A 15,000-nucleotide genomic window follows, 5' to 3' on the forward strand; every position below is an offset into this window, starting at 1 on the left:
CAAACCAGACCCTTCTCAGGTCACAGCCATCTGTCTCTGTCCACCCTCACAGTCGTGTACAGGGGGCCCAGCCTACCAGACTCCAAGCTGTCAGCAGCTATCAACAACATATCCCATAGAAGGGACACACGTTAACTAAATGACATCCTCCTATCACTTCATACAGATCCTCAAGGCCACACACACACACACACACACACACACACACACACACACCACAAAGTGAAGATGGTGACAGACTTTGAGTTAGAAATTATTAAACTCCCTCATTCCTTCCATAGCAAAATGATTGATATGTGCGCTCTTTTTTGTGTATATGGCTTTTTGTGAGTTTTTTTTTCATGTTTGTTTGTTTGTTTGTTTGTTTGTTTGTTTAATTCTTCCAAATGTCTCGTGAGGAAGCCCAAGCTGGCCTGGAACTCACTATTATAACCCATGGTAATCTGCAACTCAGTACCTCTGTCACCTGATCTAGCTCCCTATGTGTGTGTCCCTATGATCTAGCTCACGTAGGAAGCTTCTAAACAGGCAACTGCCTGAAGTTAGTCCTCAGGAAAGCCCAACTCCAGACAGCCCCACCCAAAGACTCTTGGCAAATGACATTTTCGAGGACAGGTTGCCTGTGTTCTGACTATACTCTGTGCTTACAAACTGCATCCAGCCATTACATCATCCTGCCTTGAAGGACACTTACCTGATGCCCAATAATGACAAACCCCACTGTGCCCAGCCTCAGTTTCTCCTCAGGAGCAAGAACATGAGCGGCTGACTCTGGGGTCAAGGGAGACTTGTCTCCCTTCACCGTGAGTACAAACAGGCTCAGCCCTGCTCACATACACACCCCTGTTCCTCTTCACTCAGCTGTGCAGCAAGAACTTGCCAGTAGGTACAGAAAAGCAGTTACCCTGGGGTAACTAAATGTTCTGAGTTGGAATCACTGAAATAGAAGGCTCCAGAAACTCTCTTTCCTGATCTTCTTACACTGCCCTGTGTGTTCTTATAGAAACCTCATAAAGAAAGCAGGACATATAGACAGCCCCCGACAGGCTCTAAAGACAGATTTGCAGCAGCCTGGTTTCTCCTCAGACTTTGAGGCGAAGGCAGGGGAAAACTTAGAGGAAAGCAAACAAGGGCAGCTCCTGACTTTCCCTCCAAACCTCCACTACCCAGCATAGTGGACACCTTTAATCCCAGAACTTGGGAGGCAGAGGCAGGCAGTGGATCGCTATGAGTTCGAGACCAGCCTGGTCTACAAAATGAGTCCAGGACAGCCAAGGCTATACAGAGAAATCCTGTCTCAAAAAAAAAAAGGAAAAGGAAAAGGAAAGTCTGCCAGCTCATTAAGCAGGAACAGGAATGTGAAAGCAGCTCCCACTTGCTCCTCTTCTCAGCAGCTCACACTTTTCCAGGAAGGAGAAAGAGAAAGCTACCATCACTAGTAGAGGGTCACACTACTGGTCACCTGCAGGGGGTGACAGAGAGCTCCCTGTGACCACAGGCTCACATTGCCCAAACCTCTGGGTAGCACTGAATCTGCAGTAGGGAGAAGTTTGAGGCTCTGGAAAGTTCCTGTCTGTGTCAGTCTCCTTACTCCTCACTACCCAACTTGTCTCCCTCCACCGTGAGTACAAACAGGCTCAGCCCTGCTCACATACACACCCCTGTTCCTCTTCACTCAGCTGTGCAGCAAGAACTTGCCAGTAGGTACAGAAAAGCAGCCAAGGGCATAATGGAGCCTCCCCCGCCATCTGCCCCCTTCATCTCTGTGGCAGTCACCAGTTGCTAGAGAACGTGTCTGCTTTTCTTTATGAGAACGTCACACAGGGGCTGATGCTTCTATGCCACGGCCAAGGTCTCCAATCCCTGCTTCTGCTCAGGCGTCCAACTCCCTAAAAAAAAAAAAAAACAACTCCTTGACCTTAGGAAAATAAAATACACCCCGTCTCAGCTCAGGGCCTCTTGCCATTCAGATACCCTACTAGCAAAGACAAGAGCCTGGTTCCCTACTCCCCGGTGCTCTTTCTCCTCCATGAAGACAGTGAGGTGGGGGTAATCAAGTGAGCCAGTAGACAGGGGAAACCATCGCACAGAACAAGGCTGCAGTGGTCACCAAGCACGCGAGGGCCAGAATGTACTGTGTCCGGAGATTAGCATTGTCCAGGGCCACAGGTGCTGTTCGTATAAAGAAGTAGCAGGCTCAGACACACCGGATGCACTGACCCTGAGCTGCTGTTAAAGTCGCTAAGCAGACTGGCAAACTCCTAGTCCAACCAATTCCCCCATTCCCCACTTCCACCCTCCCCCTCCCTATCCATCAACTCCACCCCTACCGGTGTTGAACACAGCACGGGAGTGCCCCCGCCCCTCCCTGAAGAGTACTGGCATCCTGGCTAACCTAATCCTGCAAACCAACCGTTTCCAGGAACTTGAAACCGAAAGGTACTCTCACTGGCGTCCCCTCCCTGCTGGGCGGTGGCAAGCCCGACCCAGGTCAAGAAACTGCCCGGCAAAAGCAAAATCTACAGAGAGACCAGAGGCAGAAAGGAAAGCCACACGGTCAGACCCCTTCTTGAGTGACTCTCCTCTCAGAGGGACTCCGGACCTCTGCATCTCATCTCTGAGTATCCCAGGTCTGGATTACAGTTCTAGATCTTTCCATAGAGAACTTGTGCTGGAGGACAGCAACGTTTTTTTAAGGAACGGGGTGACGGTCCAGTGTCCTGTCACATATAACCACTCCTCTGGAGCACGTAAGTAAAAGGCTCCTAAGTGTAGCTTAGCCACCCTCATGCTTCCTTCCTGGTTTATTTTGTTCAGGCACTGTTCACAAGATCTCTCTCTCTCTCTCTCCCTCCCTCCCTCCCTCCCTCTCCCTCTGCCTCCCCTCTCCTTCCCTCTGCTCCCCCCCCCTCTCTCTCTTACTGTTTTCAGTACCTCACAGCACCACAATCTCTTTGCTCCTCAAACCCATCCAAGCCACCAGCATGGAGGTAAATGCCTATCTCATCCGCATGTTCTTGGCCTTGTGGGTCTTCTAGTAGTAGCTAAGTTTGAAAAAAGAGGGCAGAGTGTGCCAACCCATATGTTCTTAATATAGCGCCTCGTCATCTCTCCACAAAAATAAACTCCCAAGATCAGAAAGGACCCCAGTCGATATCTAAATACGTGAAAAAATATGAAGAAGAAAAAAAAATAATAAAGAAAGAATTTGTTTTTTATCCGGGCCACCCATGGAAAGAGGACTCCTTGGGTAGGTTTTGAGTATAAGGTATCTTAGTGGCCTTTTCTGTCTGACTATTCAAATGTTTTATTTGCATTGGAAAAAGTGGCTCCAGTTAAAAACACCAGCTCTGAATTTACAGATTAGCTAATGAGCTGGGAGCTTTTCAAACAGCATCTTTCCAGAGCCTGCTGGGCTCAGGATTGTCCGTGTTTGCCATGAGAAAGTTTATCACACTTTTCAGAAATAAATAGACATCTTGATTTTTCTCTCAGTCTTCCTAATGGTGATCGACTGGGGGATAAATGAGGGTTTTTGGCACACATGAGGATACTAGTTCATGAAATTCCTTGATTTTAGGTTCCTTACCAACCCAGTCAGTCTGGATCCCACATTTCCATGAGTCTTTCTGAGAGAGACTCATAATAGTTGTGTGAGTCTTAAACTATTTAGAGCCCTGCACAGAAAAAGATCCACTTGTAAATTTTGCATCAGGTAAGCCATGAAACTTATTTAGTGGGTTCTAATAAGCATGTTTTCAAGGTAATTAATTGGAGTAGAAATAGGAAAAAAAAAACCTTGATTCAATGACTATAGGTAGAATAAAGTGGTGGCGGAGTGAATTGTGCGGTTCCTGTGTGCAGCTATGGGCAAGTGTGTGTGAACATGATCTTTGTTCTGTGTGTCTCCTGGAAGACACCATTCCAAGGATCCGATTCGATTCCCAGACCCAGCTCTCCTCTCTGATTGGACCAGCAGTCACAAGGATCCGCATTCTTCCTTGTGGATCTTCAATCTGGTGCAGAGGGGGAAAGAGCGGTATAATCTGAGTGGGGTCCTCAAGAAAGGGAAGTGGGAGAACCATTTAGATCAGAGGTTAAGGGCACAGATTGCTCTTCCAGAGGTCCCAGGTTCAATTCCCAGCAACCACATGGTGGCTCTCAACCATCTATAATGAGATCTGATGCCCTCTACTGGTGTGCAGATGTACATGCAGATAGAGTACTTACATACATAAAATAAATATGAATCTTTTTTTTTTTTTTTAGTTTTAAAAAATTCCAGGTCTATGGGCTCTATGTAAATACTGCGTCTGTGTTCTCAGCCATAGGACCCCGAAGCTGCCCATGCCAACACTCCTGTGTGGCTCCTGGAGGCGCCCACAGCTTCACAAAGTTACCAGTTGCTTTTCTTAGTCTGTTTGTAATGCGCCGCCTTCAGCAGGATACAAAGCCTCTTGAGAGTTCCTAGATCCTGGCTGCAGCCTTGACCGTCCCCCACAGGGTCTAGTAGTACAGGGTGCTCATGTGTGCAGTCAGGTGGGAAGCCCCCATCTTCAGTCACAGTCATATAAATAGTTTGGAGAAAAGCATGTTTGCACTCATCTTCTAGTCTGGTGGGTAAAATTCACAGTAAAAGAAAGCAGACACAGAACTAGACCCTGGCCAATGACAGGCAAGGGAGGAGAATTGCTTCATTGCTTTGAGGACAAGACAGTACTAAATGTCACCCCGCTTCTTTTCTCCGTCCCCTGTCTCCACACACCACTACAGAATCCTTCCACCCCCACCGTCCCAGCCCCCCACCCTCACCCCTCACCTCCTAGACTTTGCCCAGCTTTACTCCCCTGGCTTCCAGCCAACTTTGCCACAAACTATACCAGCCCACCATAATGCCTTCGACCCCTTGACACCCTGAAGCAGGAAGCATGCCACCCTGGTTGGTCCATAGCATCTCACCTGGGAACTGCTGCTGGAGAGGGAACACCAAAGAGTTTCTATAGTGACGGGCTTGAAGGGCTTGCAGCATCTATGCAGATGTGAAATGTGACAGCAACTTTTCCTGTATCCTCCCTCCCACTGAACTCTGGGCATCTTTGTGGTTATTTGATAAGGCATCTCTGTCCTCTTGATGAGTTGTAACCCTAAAACAAGCTCTGAGTAGTTGGAGACACTGGGGAAAATCTCCTTTACCAGTGCGATTCAGCTATGGGGTGCCTGTAAAAGAGGATAGACACACTTAAGAGGTCTCCAAACTTACGAGATGTGCTGGGCGTGGTGGCACACGCATTTAATCCCAGCACTTGGGAGGCAGAGGCAGGTGGATTGATGTGAGTGTGAGGCCAGCCTGGTCTACAAAGCGAGTCCAGGACAGTCAAGACTACATAGAGAAACCTTGTCTCAAAAAAAACAACAAAAAAATTTTTTTTAATTTTTTAAACTTATGAGATGTGTGTCCACATAAAGGGTAAATGACACCTGGTGGCAAGGGTAGACCAGGGTTCCCCAGGGAAGTCCCTCAGCATGCACCTAGCCCTCTGTTAAGTAGGGTTGCCTTCACTCTACAGACGGAAACACGGAGTCACAGTCCAGGGATCAGCATCTGGGCTCCTTACACACTGTGTATGATTCAAGACTGGTTCTTGGACACAGTGGGATGCCCCTATAACCTCAGCACTAGAGAGACTGAGGTAGGGGGAAACCATAAATTTGAGGTCAGTCTGGGTTATAAAACAAGACCCTGTCTCAAAAAAAGAAAAAAAAAGACTATTTATTCATAATTCTCTGTTTTCTCGCCCACAACAGACAATAATGAATCCCATTTATCTAATAGGGTTTGAGAAGTGTTAAGTGAGATAAGGCATCTGAAGGAACCACCTCAGTTTCACAGACACAGGACCTTCTTGCGGTGTGGTTAAAGTCTAAGAGTGGAGGAAGACCCCCAAGGAACAGCTTCCTCAGAGGCCCTGATAAAAGCAGAGGGCCTCCCCCAAGAGAGCTGAGAGGTGGCCAGAGAGCAGCACGCAGACCTTCTCATGAAATCGTCACACAAGTCCCACGAGGTGGGTAGCAAATCCGGGCTACAAGGAGCTGAGCTCCTCAGACACAGAATGGTCTCTTGGCCAATTTCCTGTATAAAGGATGAATAGAAGTCCCGAGGCTGAGTAACAAGGCCATGGGAAACAGAAGTGGATTAAATCCAGGCACTAACTCAGAAGCACGAGCGAAGGGGGTGCCTGAGCCCAAGGAGACGATGGGAGATGAGAAGCTGTTGGCTGTACCATGGCCATGAGAGCGTCCTACAGAAAAATAGTGGGTCTTCTAGGAAAACCTTCTCCCTCGGTGTGAGGACGAGACAGCTCTCCAGATGTTCCTTTGGGTACTCCTAATGGGATAGAAAGGACCTACTGGGGAGGCCTTGGGTTTTAGAATTGTTTTATCACTCTGAACCGGGCGCGGTGGCGCACGCCTTTAATCCCAGTACTTGGGAGGCAGAGGCAGGCGGATCGCTGTGAATTTGAGGCCAGCCTGGTCTACAAAGCGAGTCCAGGACAGCCAAGGCTACACAGAGAGACCCTGTCTCGAAAAACCAAAATAATAATAATAATAATAATAATAATAATAATAATAATAATAATAATAATAATTTATCACTGTGTGTGAGTGTGTGTGTGAGTGTGTGTGTGAGTGTGTGTGTGATATGCATGGGGGGAGGAGTGGGGTTGGAGGACACCTGTCAAAAATCAGATCTCTCTCCACCATGTGGGTCCCCTGGGATTGAACTCAGATCATCAGATTCAGCAGCAAGTGCCCTTAGCTACTGAGCCATCTCACCAGCTCTGAGTTAGAGAATCTATTTGTATTTGTGTACAAGACGAATGTTGGATTTTAAGAGAGGACAGCATCACAGTCATTTGTGATGAGAGGACTCTTCAAATCCATCAGTAAGGACTGATTTGTGTGTTGCAACCTTGTGTAAAGTCTACTTGGTTAGCCGGGCTTTGGTAGCGCACGCCTTTAATCCCAGCACTCAGGAGGCAGAGGCAGGCAGATCTCTGAGCTTGAGGCCAGCCTGGTCTATAAAGGGAGTCTCAGGAAAGCCAGGGCTAAGCAGAGAAACCCTGTCTCAGAAAAAAAATTATTTTAACTTGGTGGCCCTCCCAACCAATTCTTTTCTCAGTCCTATCCCAGTCCCACTGATTATTTAATTTCATCTCAAGGAATCAGCCAACAAGAAAAATGTACTTTCACATGTCAACTTGAGAGCCTCCAATAATAATAACAACACTACCCACAGTTGTGCACAGGATTATACAAACCTAAGTGCTGCCCAAAGAGCCGGTAGCAGGCCATGTAGAAGTTGTTTTGATTTGTACGTGGAAGTTAGTAGGAAATGAGCTTTTACTAAAAAAAATAAAATAAAATATAAAATAGAGTGATTCCAAATGAAAAACATCACTTGCAAAAGGAAAGGGTAGTCGTGTGTGCCTTTTAGAAAAACAGTAATTAAATTGTACTTAAGGCTTGCAGGCCCTCCCTCACCGGCACATGGCTTAGTAGAGAGAGCTGGCTGCTAGCACTTTCAGGCATCCATCACTCTTGCGGACTCATTTTGACTGACATGGGGGGGGGGCCTGTGCGATCTGAGTAACTCTATCTATAGCTCATTGCACGAGAGCTGCACAACCTCCTCAGGAGCATCCCGCTGTGGCTGTGCACCCATCCCCTGAATTGTTCTGTTTGTAAAAGAACTCCTCTGGCTATGGATCTGAAACCCTGAGGCTGTGATGTGAGGCCCGTCCATTCCTATACCTGCCTGAAGTCTAACTCCCCAACTCTTCTACTCCCACAGGTTGAGCCACTACTCCCCAAGATGGAAGAGTCCTATTACGCTCCCCTGAGCTCGTCCTTCCCCTTTGTCACGTCATATCAAACGGGATGCAGCATTTTCCCTGAGGTCAGCAGGAACATTGAGAAGGCCTTGAACGAAGGGAAAATGCTGGAACTGGTGCGTGGGATCAAGGAGACCATAGCATCATTGTCCCAAATTCCAGTGGTCATCTCTGTGACTGGGGACTCGGGCAATGGTATGTCATCTTTCATCAATGCACTCCGAATCATTGGCCATGAGGAAGATGACTCGGCTCCCACCGGGGTGGTGAGGACCACTCAGACGCGGGCTACCTACTCCTCATCCCACTTTCCCAATGTGGCGCTGTGGGACCTGCCTGGCTTAGGGGCCACAGGCCAAACTATAGAGAGCTATATAGAAGAGATGCAGTTCAGCATGGTTGACCTATTCATCATCATCGCCTCTGAGCAGTTCAGCTCGAATCACGTGAAGCTGGCCAAAACCATCCAGAAGATGGGAAAGAAGTTCTATATCGTCTGGACCAAGCTGGACAGGGACCTCAGCACAAGTGTCCTATCAGAGATGTGGCTCCTACAGAGTATCCAGAAGAATATCCTGGAGAACCTCCAGAAAGAGAGGGTGACAGAACCCCCCATATACCTGGTATCCAATCTAGACCCTTTGCTGCATGACTTCCCAAAGCTTAGGGACACACTTCATAAAGACATCTCTAACATCAGGTGCGGTGAGCCCTTAAAGAACCTTCGGGACATTTGTGAGAAGAGCATAGATGCTAAGCTGGCCTTATGGAAGGAGAGGATAGGCAACGGGCGCTTGAAGAGTTCTCTGGGTGTCAGGGACGAGGATGACATGGAGGAGTGTCTGAGAGTGTACCGGTCGATATTTGGTATAGATGACGAATCCCTCCAGCAGGTAGCCCAGAGTATGGGGACAATAGTCATAGAGTACAAGGCCAACATGAGGTCCCAAAACTTGCACACGCTCCGCAGAGGGGACTGGAGACTGAGACTGATGACTTGTGGACCCGTGAATGCATTCATCCATTTGCTTGAATTTTTCCGGGGCTCCTGCTGCAGGCTCAGACGCATGAGACACGAACGCATGCTTCTATTAGTTACCCAGGACACCAAGACCGTCCTGGAGAAAATCCTGAAAGACTCCATCGTCCCTCCACAAATCTAGTGTAGGGGGGGTGGTCTCGCCCCCTTCTTCTCACGTGGGAGCAGAACTGCCTTGGCATCCGCTTCCCTAGATACCCATGTCTCCACTAGAAATCAAAAGCTGTAACAACAGCACTTCCTATAAGGGTTTTAGACTCTGAGAGGAGTTAAAGATCACTCATTTCCCTCACCTCAGTTCTAATGCATTGTTCCCCTGTGGGACAGGACAAGCAGTAGTTGTTAAAAAAAAAAATCCTTGACCATGATTCTTAGATTTGGAATATAGAAAATTTGCTTTCAATTGTTAAGTGTGATGTATGTCTAAATCAACTTTCCTCTAAAATAATAAAGTCGGTTCCTCCTCGTTACTGCCTTTCTATTCTCTCGCTCGTTTCTTTCCCTAGACACCCCTGTTAAGGACCCACCTGGTACAGAGGGACACTTCCTTCAACATTGGAAGCCAATGGAGAGTGTGGTAGTCGCTGTTCTCTGGGTTCTGTTTAGTACTCCAGACAGTGTTGCTAAGGCAAGGTGCTGACCTTTCACACATTCTCTGCTCGGCTCCTGGGAACAGCATCTTAGGAGGGACCTCAGGTTTACACGAGTCAGGGTCATGGCAAGAGAGTACGGGCATCATCTGACTTCATGCTGGACCGTTGGAGGAGAATTTGCTAAGGACATCTCTCTCAAGTGTGGGTGAAGGGTTCAAGGAGATTGTTAAGAGAGAGTGCTGAGCCTTGAGCCAACACAAGGAAGACTGGCCTTCTCGGGGCTTCAAAGGGCAATCTTTTAGTCTATTTCCTAGTAATAAAACAAAATCCCTGAGGTTGGATGATGCAAAGGAAATGAGGTGAGGTTGGAACTCATTGTTTTAGGAACTAGATAGATAGATCCGTGGGTAGGACACTGCTGCTTTTCCAGAGGACCTGAGCTCTGTCCCCAGCAGCCACACAAGAAGGTCATAACCACCTGTAATTCCAGGGAATCCAATGTTATCTTCTGGACTCTGTGGGCATTCATACATAGGTGGCGTACACTCACACAGATGCATATACACAAAAATAAAAATATATCTTGAAGGCAGGGGTGGTGGCACATTAAATCCCAGCACTCAGGAGGCAGAGGCAGAGGCAGAGGCAGGTGGCTCTCTATGAGTGTGAGGCCAGCCCGGTGTACAAAGCGAGTTTCAGGACAGCCAGGACTCTGTTACATAGAAAAACCTTGCCCTAGAAAGCTAAATAAATAAATAAACCTTGAAGTGTTTCCACAGTTTCGGAGTCACCTATAGGGTTAGCCGCTGATGAAAGCCTCATCCTGGATGGAATCAGGATGGCATGGGCAGGTCACATGTGGAAAGGCTCACGTAGGAAGCCAGGCAGGCGTGTAGCCTTGGCTGTCCTAACTTTGTAAACCAGGCAGAGCTCCGCCTACCTCTGCCTCCCTAAATGCTGGGATTACAGGTATGTGCCACTGCGCCCAGCTCAATCCCTCCCTTTTTGTAACAACTAACTCTTACAGGGAAAATAATTCAGCCTGAAAGAACACTTTTAGTCTCTTCCAAGGGCAGTGACCCCAGGGCATAATTACTTTCCACCAGGCACCCCTCTTAAAGGTTCCACCTTCTCCACACCACCACAGTGGAGACTCGGGTGAAACGTCAGACTCGGGTGAAACGTCAGGAGATACAATACATACCCAGTCAATAAAGCCGGGGACTGGGGAAAATGGAAGTCACAGGGTCCCAGGTGCCTGGAAGAAAGAAGAATGGGAGGAGCCAAAACTCTATCCTCACTGCTCTTCCTTCATTCTCTTGCCCGTGCTGCCCGCTGGCCAAATCCCCACAGCCTCTTGTGGGGGTGGCCAATGTTAGTCATTAGGATTGTCAGATCATTCACTGGTCAAGGGGCTGAGACAAAGGGAGAGCTACAGTCAGGCATGGGGGTGCGGTCCACCAAGCCCAGCACCTGGGAGGTGGAGGCTGAGAAAAGCCAAGCCTGTAAACCAGCCTGGATTACATCATGATTACATCATGAGCAAGAATCCATCTCAAAAAAACAAAAGAGACAAAAAGCTAGGTGTGTCTTTGTGTGTGTGTGTGTGTGTGTGTGTGTGTGTGTGTGTGTGTGTGTGTGGTTTTCTGAGACAGGGTTTCTCTGTGTAGCCCTGGCTGCCCTGACCAGGGCTTTGTAGACCAGGCTGGCCTCGAACTCACAGAGATCCTCCTGCCTGTGCCGCCTTCTGAAAACTTAAATTAAAGGTGTGTGCTACCACGCCCAGCCCTAGATGTGTCTCTTTATCTGCACAGAACCCCACAAGCTCCCCAGCCATGGTAATTCAATACTGTGAAGCCAAAAAAAAAATTAAAATCTATATCCCAGGGGCACAGTGACAAGTCATAAAACACAGCTTCAGAGAAACTTAAGCACAGCTGCAGGAAAGTTCCCCTAGGCCGAATCATGTGACCACAGTTCCTTCTGCCCACCTGAGATAAGGAAGCCAGATCAAGCCTCACTATCTCTTCACTCCCCTAGCAGCGGCCAGTTAGCACTGGACTGGACCTTCAGCTGAAATCCAAACGGACAACAAAGACATGACCAAAAGGAGATCAAAAGAAAGTTGGAGTCTCGGTGCCCTTGGCACGTTTTCTGTAGCCTCTCGCCTTACAACACTAGACCCCCTTATGTAGCTTTACTGATAAGTCCTTGCCAAGCTGAGACACACACACACCCTTACTTTGGGAACGCTGGGAGAGAAAAGGACCTATTTTTAAAAAAAACCACCAAAAAATAAATAAATAAATAAATAAATAAATAAAAAACAGAACAGGGGGTCGCCTCCGAGACCAGGCTCAAGTCATGATAAAGATCTTTTGTGCTGTTATATCAGTTTTGCCTCCTGGAGATTCTTGGGCTGCTTGACACCGGCCCAACACTACACAGATCAGAGATATATTCCTCTCCTACTCACAAACTCCCAGCATGACCGTTGAAGTTGCTTCATGGGTGTCATTCCTGCTGTCCACTCTCCACACACCCAGACAGATTTGACTATTACTGTGTCTGGGTACAAACGCACAGGCACATGTGCGCACACAGGAGTGACTAGGATGTCTCAGTAAGGCCTGAAGTGTTCCCAGTTTTCACTTACTACTCTATACTTGTTTGGGTAATCATTTCATGTTCATCTTGTAAGGTTTTGTTTTCCTGACATCGTTCCTGACACAGCAACATCCTGGCAGCTAATGGATCACTAGGAACGGTTGACGTGGCTCTCCTCTCCTTTCCCACCACGTCTGAGGTAGCACCCCTGCTTCCAGAAACAGGTTTCCTTGCACCTGCCCAGGGGCAGAGCTGCCTTGTCCTTACATATCTCTGTTCGTTCCTTTACCTCAAAGACTCTCCTTTTCCTTCTCTCCAGCATATGCATATGTATGTATATATATATATATATTTTTTTTTTCCTCCCTGAAAGCCTTTTGAGACAACTGAGACTGAGTGAGCTAAGAACTTGGAAAAAGGAGAAAGAGCCAAGTGCAGTGGGGGTTTGAAGAAACCAGAAATAAAAATGGTCGGAACTTTATTATTTTTTTAAGTTATTTATTTATTACGTATACAATGTTTTGCCTGCATATACAATTGTAGGCCAGAAGAGGGCACCAGATCTCACAGGTGGTTGCTGGGAATTGAACTCAGGACCTTTGGAAGGCCAGGCAGTGGTCTCAACCGCTGAGCCATCTCTCCAGCCCAGTCGTAACTTTAATACATGGATTCTCTCAGAGCAAATCCAGGCAAAGGTTTAACACACTGAGTGCAGACAGGAAGTGCCTGCGGGAAGAGAGTACAGAGAACATGGAGGCCTGGAGGGAGAAAAGGCTTGGCCTTCTATGAGAGAGGGAGGCTGAGCACAGAGTCAGAGATGAAAGGGTGTGGCCAGAAAAGCAACAAGGCACTGAGGAAGCCCTCAGCCTTGTTCCTAGCCACATGTGGAGTCATCCAAACCAGGTCCTGTCTGCTATAGAAACAAGGGAAGCAGTCATGCCTGGTGGTGCCTTTAATCCCAGCACTTGGGAGACAGAGGCAGGTGGATCTCTGTGAGTTCAAGACCAGCCTGGTCTACAAAGCAAGTCCAGGACAGCCAAGGCTATACAGAGAGACCCTGTCTCAAAACAAGACAAATTAATAAACAAACAAACAAACTTACAAACCTGTGGTGGTGCACGCCTTTAATCCCAGCACTCGGGAGGCAGAGGCAGGTGGAACTCTGTGAATTTGAGGCCAGTCTGGCCTACTAAGTGTGTCCAGCACAGCCAAGGCTACATAAAGAAACCCTCTCTCAAAAAACAAACAACAAACAAACAAATAAATAAGTAAACGCTGTGCTGTGGCCTCGAGGTTCTCGATCCTCCAGCAGCTTCTGGACCTGTATAGCCCTATCCAGTGCCTGCTTCCATGCGCCTGGCCATGGAAGCTAAGTCAGGCTGTGTGCAAGCCTGGCCTTCAGCCTGGACCAGGTCAGCCTCACACACTCCGCCTCTTTGGCTTATTACCACTACAATAACTGACACGTAAGCATTTTCCTAGCTAGTTGAAAACAGCTTAACTCATTCATCTTGATCCCAGCATCTGGAACAGGTCCTGAGTCACCACGGATGTCCAGTTCACACTGACAGGAGAGGACCAGGCTTAAACCTTGGTGAGATTGTCCTGGGACTTGGGGGGGGGACAACCCAAAAGTCAGATGTTGTGGAAGGTTTTTTGGTTTCTATGCAAACATGTCTTCATTTTAATCCCAGGTGTGGGGTAGGGGGGCTGCTCCTGTTTGTCCAGATAGTTGCCTCCTGAGAGGACAGAAATGTGATGTTTGTCAGCTGTGAACTACCTCGTGCCAGGGTGTGGTCTTTGCCAGTGAGGATAAAAGCCAGATCCAAAGGGAGACTGGGGCCTCCGAGAGAAAGAAGAAGGCTGCTGGTGCTCCCCCCCCCCCCCCCGCTGCTCCTGGCTGCTGCTGATGCAGTGTGACGAGAAGAAGTTGGAGAGATCCTGAAACGAGCACTGGACTTGCCCCAAGGAACCCTACGACCCTGAACAGCAGGAAGCAGCTAAGGAAAACTTTGCCCCCTTTTCCCCACTAACCTTGTTTCTCTCCTACCTAGTGTTGGGGTGTTGGAAGGGATTGGAGTGGAGAATGGAGAAATATATTTAAGGAACTAGGGATGAAAATATTTGTTTAGAAGTATGCCAACAGTCAGGATGTACAGAGCCCAAAAGTCTCCTATGCATAGCGACTGTCTGGTGTTTCCCTCTCTCCCTGGCACTGCCAAGGCCTGGCCCACAATTCTGTTGAGACTATATCCCAAGACACCTTAGTCTTCTGTCTTGAATAAATATATATATTTCTTCCCAATGGGGCTTTTATCATCACGTGGGCATCAGGTGCCAAGCAAGAAAGGAGGATGAAAGAACTATTGTTACTTCTCAGAGTCAATTAAAATCTGCACCAGCTGTGGTGAAGATGTTGCAGTCACCAAGTACTGACAGTAGATGGCGCCAACAGCCCAACGCTAGGGCGTTTCTGGCTGTTTGAATTACAAACACCTTCGAAGACATTTGATTGATAAATGTTGGTTTTTTTGTTTAGAGATTTTGTCTTGCTATTTAGCCAACACTGATCTCAAAGTCTTGGGCTCAGGCAATGCTCTCGCCTCAGCCTCCTAAGTAATTTAGACTACCATGCCTGTTACAAACCAGAATCTGTAGAACTAGCAGAATTTGGTAAAAGGTACGAGCAGGAACCAAATCTGCTAGTATGCCTGAACATAACAAAGAATGCGTTTGTGTAAAATGTGATTGTGTCTTGTGAAAATGAGCACTGAGGAAAGAATTTTTCCACAATTCAGCTACAAAATCGGAGATGGAAGCATTAAGTCTCGTCATAGATTTGTCTTTAGCACAGTGTGAGGCAGAGGTT

At 47.7% G+C, this 15,000-nt stretch overlaps 1 protein-coding gene across 6 annotated transcripts; it reads left to right on the forward strand.

The window, feature by feature from the left end:
• Positions 1-2,386: 2,386 nt before the first annotated feature.
• Positions 2,387-9,401, forward strand: LOC311586817 (immunity-related GTPase family M protein 1-like). Of its 6 annotated transcripts, XM_084763033.1 has the most exons (5): positions 2,387-2,750; positions 2,932-2,990; positions 3,581-3,715; positions 5,834-6,062; positions 7,853-9,401. In XM_084763033.1, the coding sequence occupies exons 4-5, from the start codon at positions 6,036-6,038 to the stop codon at positions 9,053-9,055; spliced, it is 1,230 nt and encodes a 409-aa protein (XP_084619159.1). In that variant the 5' UTR covers positions 2,387-2,750; positions 2,932-2,990; positions 3,581-3,715; positions 5,834-6,035; the 3' UTR covers positions 9,056-9,401. The 6 variants fall into 6 exon arrangements, with proteins under 6 accessions (XP_084619159.1, XP_084619161.1, XP_084619160.1 ...); XM_084763035.1 differs by lacking the exon at positions 3,581-3,715; XM_084763034.1 differs by lacking the exon at positions 2,932-2,990.
• Positions 9,402-15,000: the final 5,599 nt, after the last annotated feature.

Source organism: Acomys minous (assembly GCF_964271855.1).
Source record: "Acomys minous genome assembly, chromosome: 16".
Taxonomy (NCBI): Eukaryota; Metazoa; Chordata; class Mammalia; order Rodentia; family Muridae; genus Acomys; species Acomys minous.

What these genes read in the sequence shown, in the direction of transcription:
- LOC311586817 (XM_084763036.1), top strand. Translation starts at nt 6,036, where the DNA reads ATGAAATCGTCACACAAGTCCCACGAG. An exon ending in CGTCACACAAGTCCCACGAG is followed by an intron (nt 6,063 to 7,852) that starts GTGGGTAGCAAA and finishes CTACTCCCACAG; the next exon opens with GTTGAGCCACTACTCCCCAA.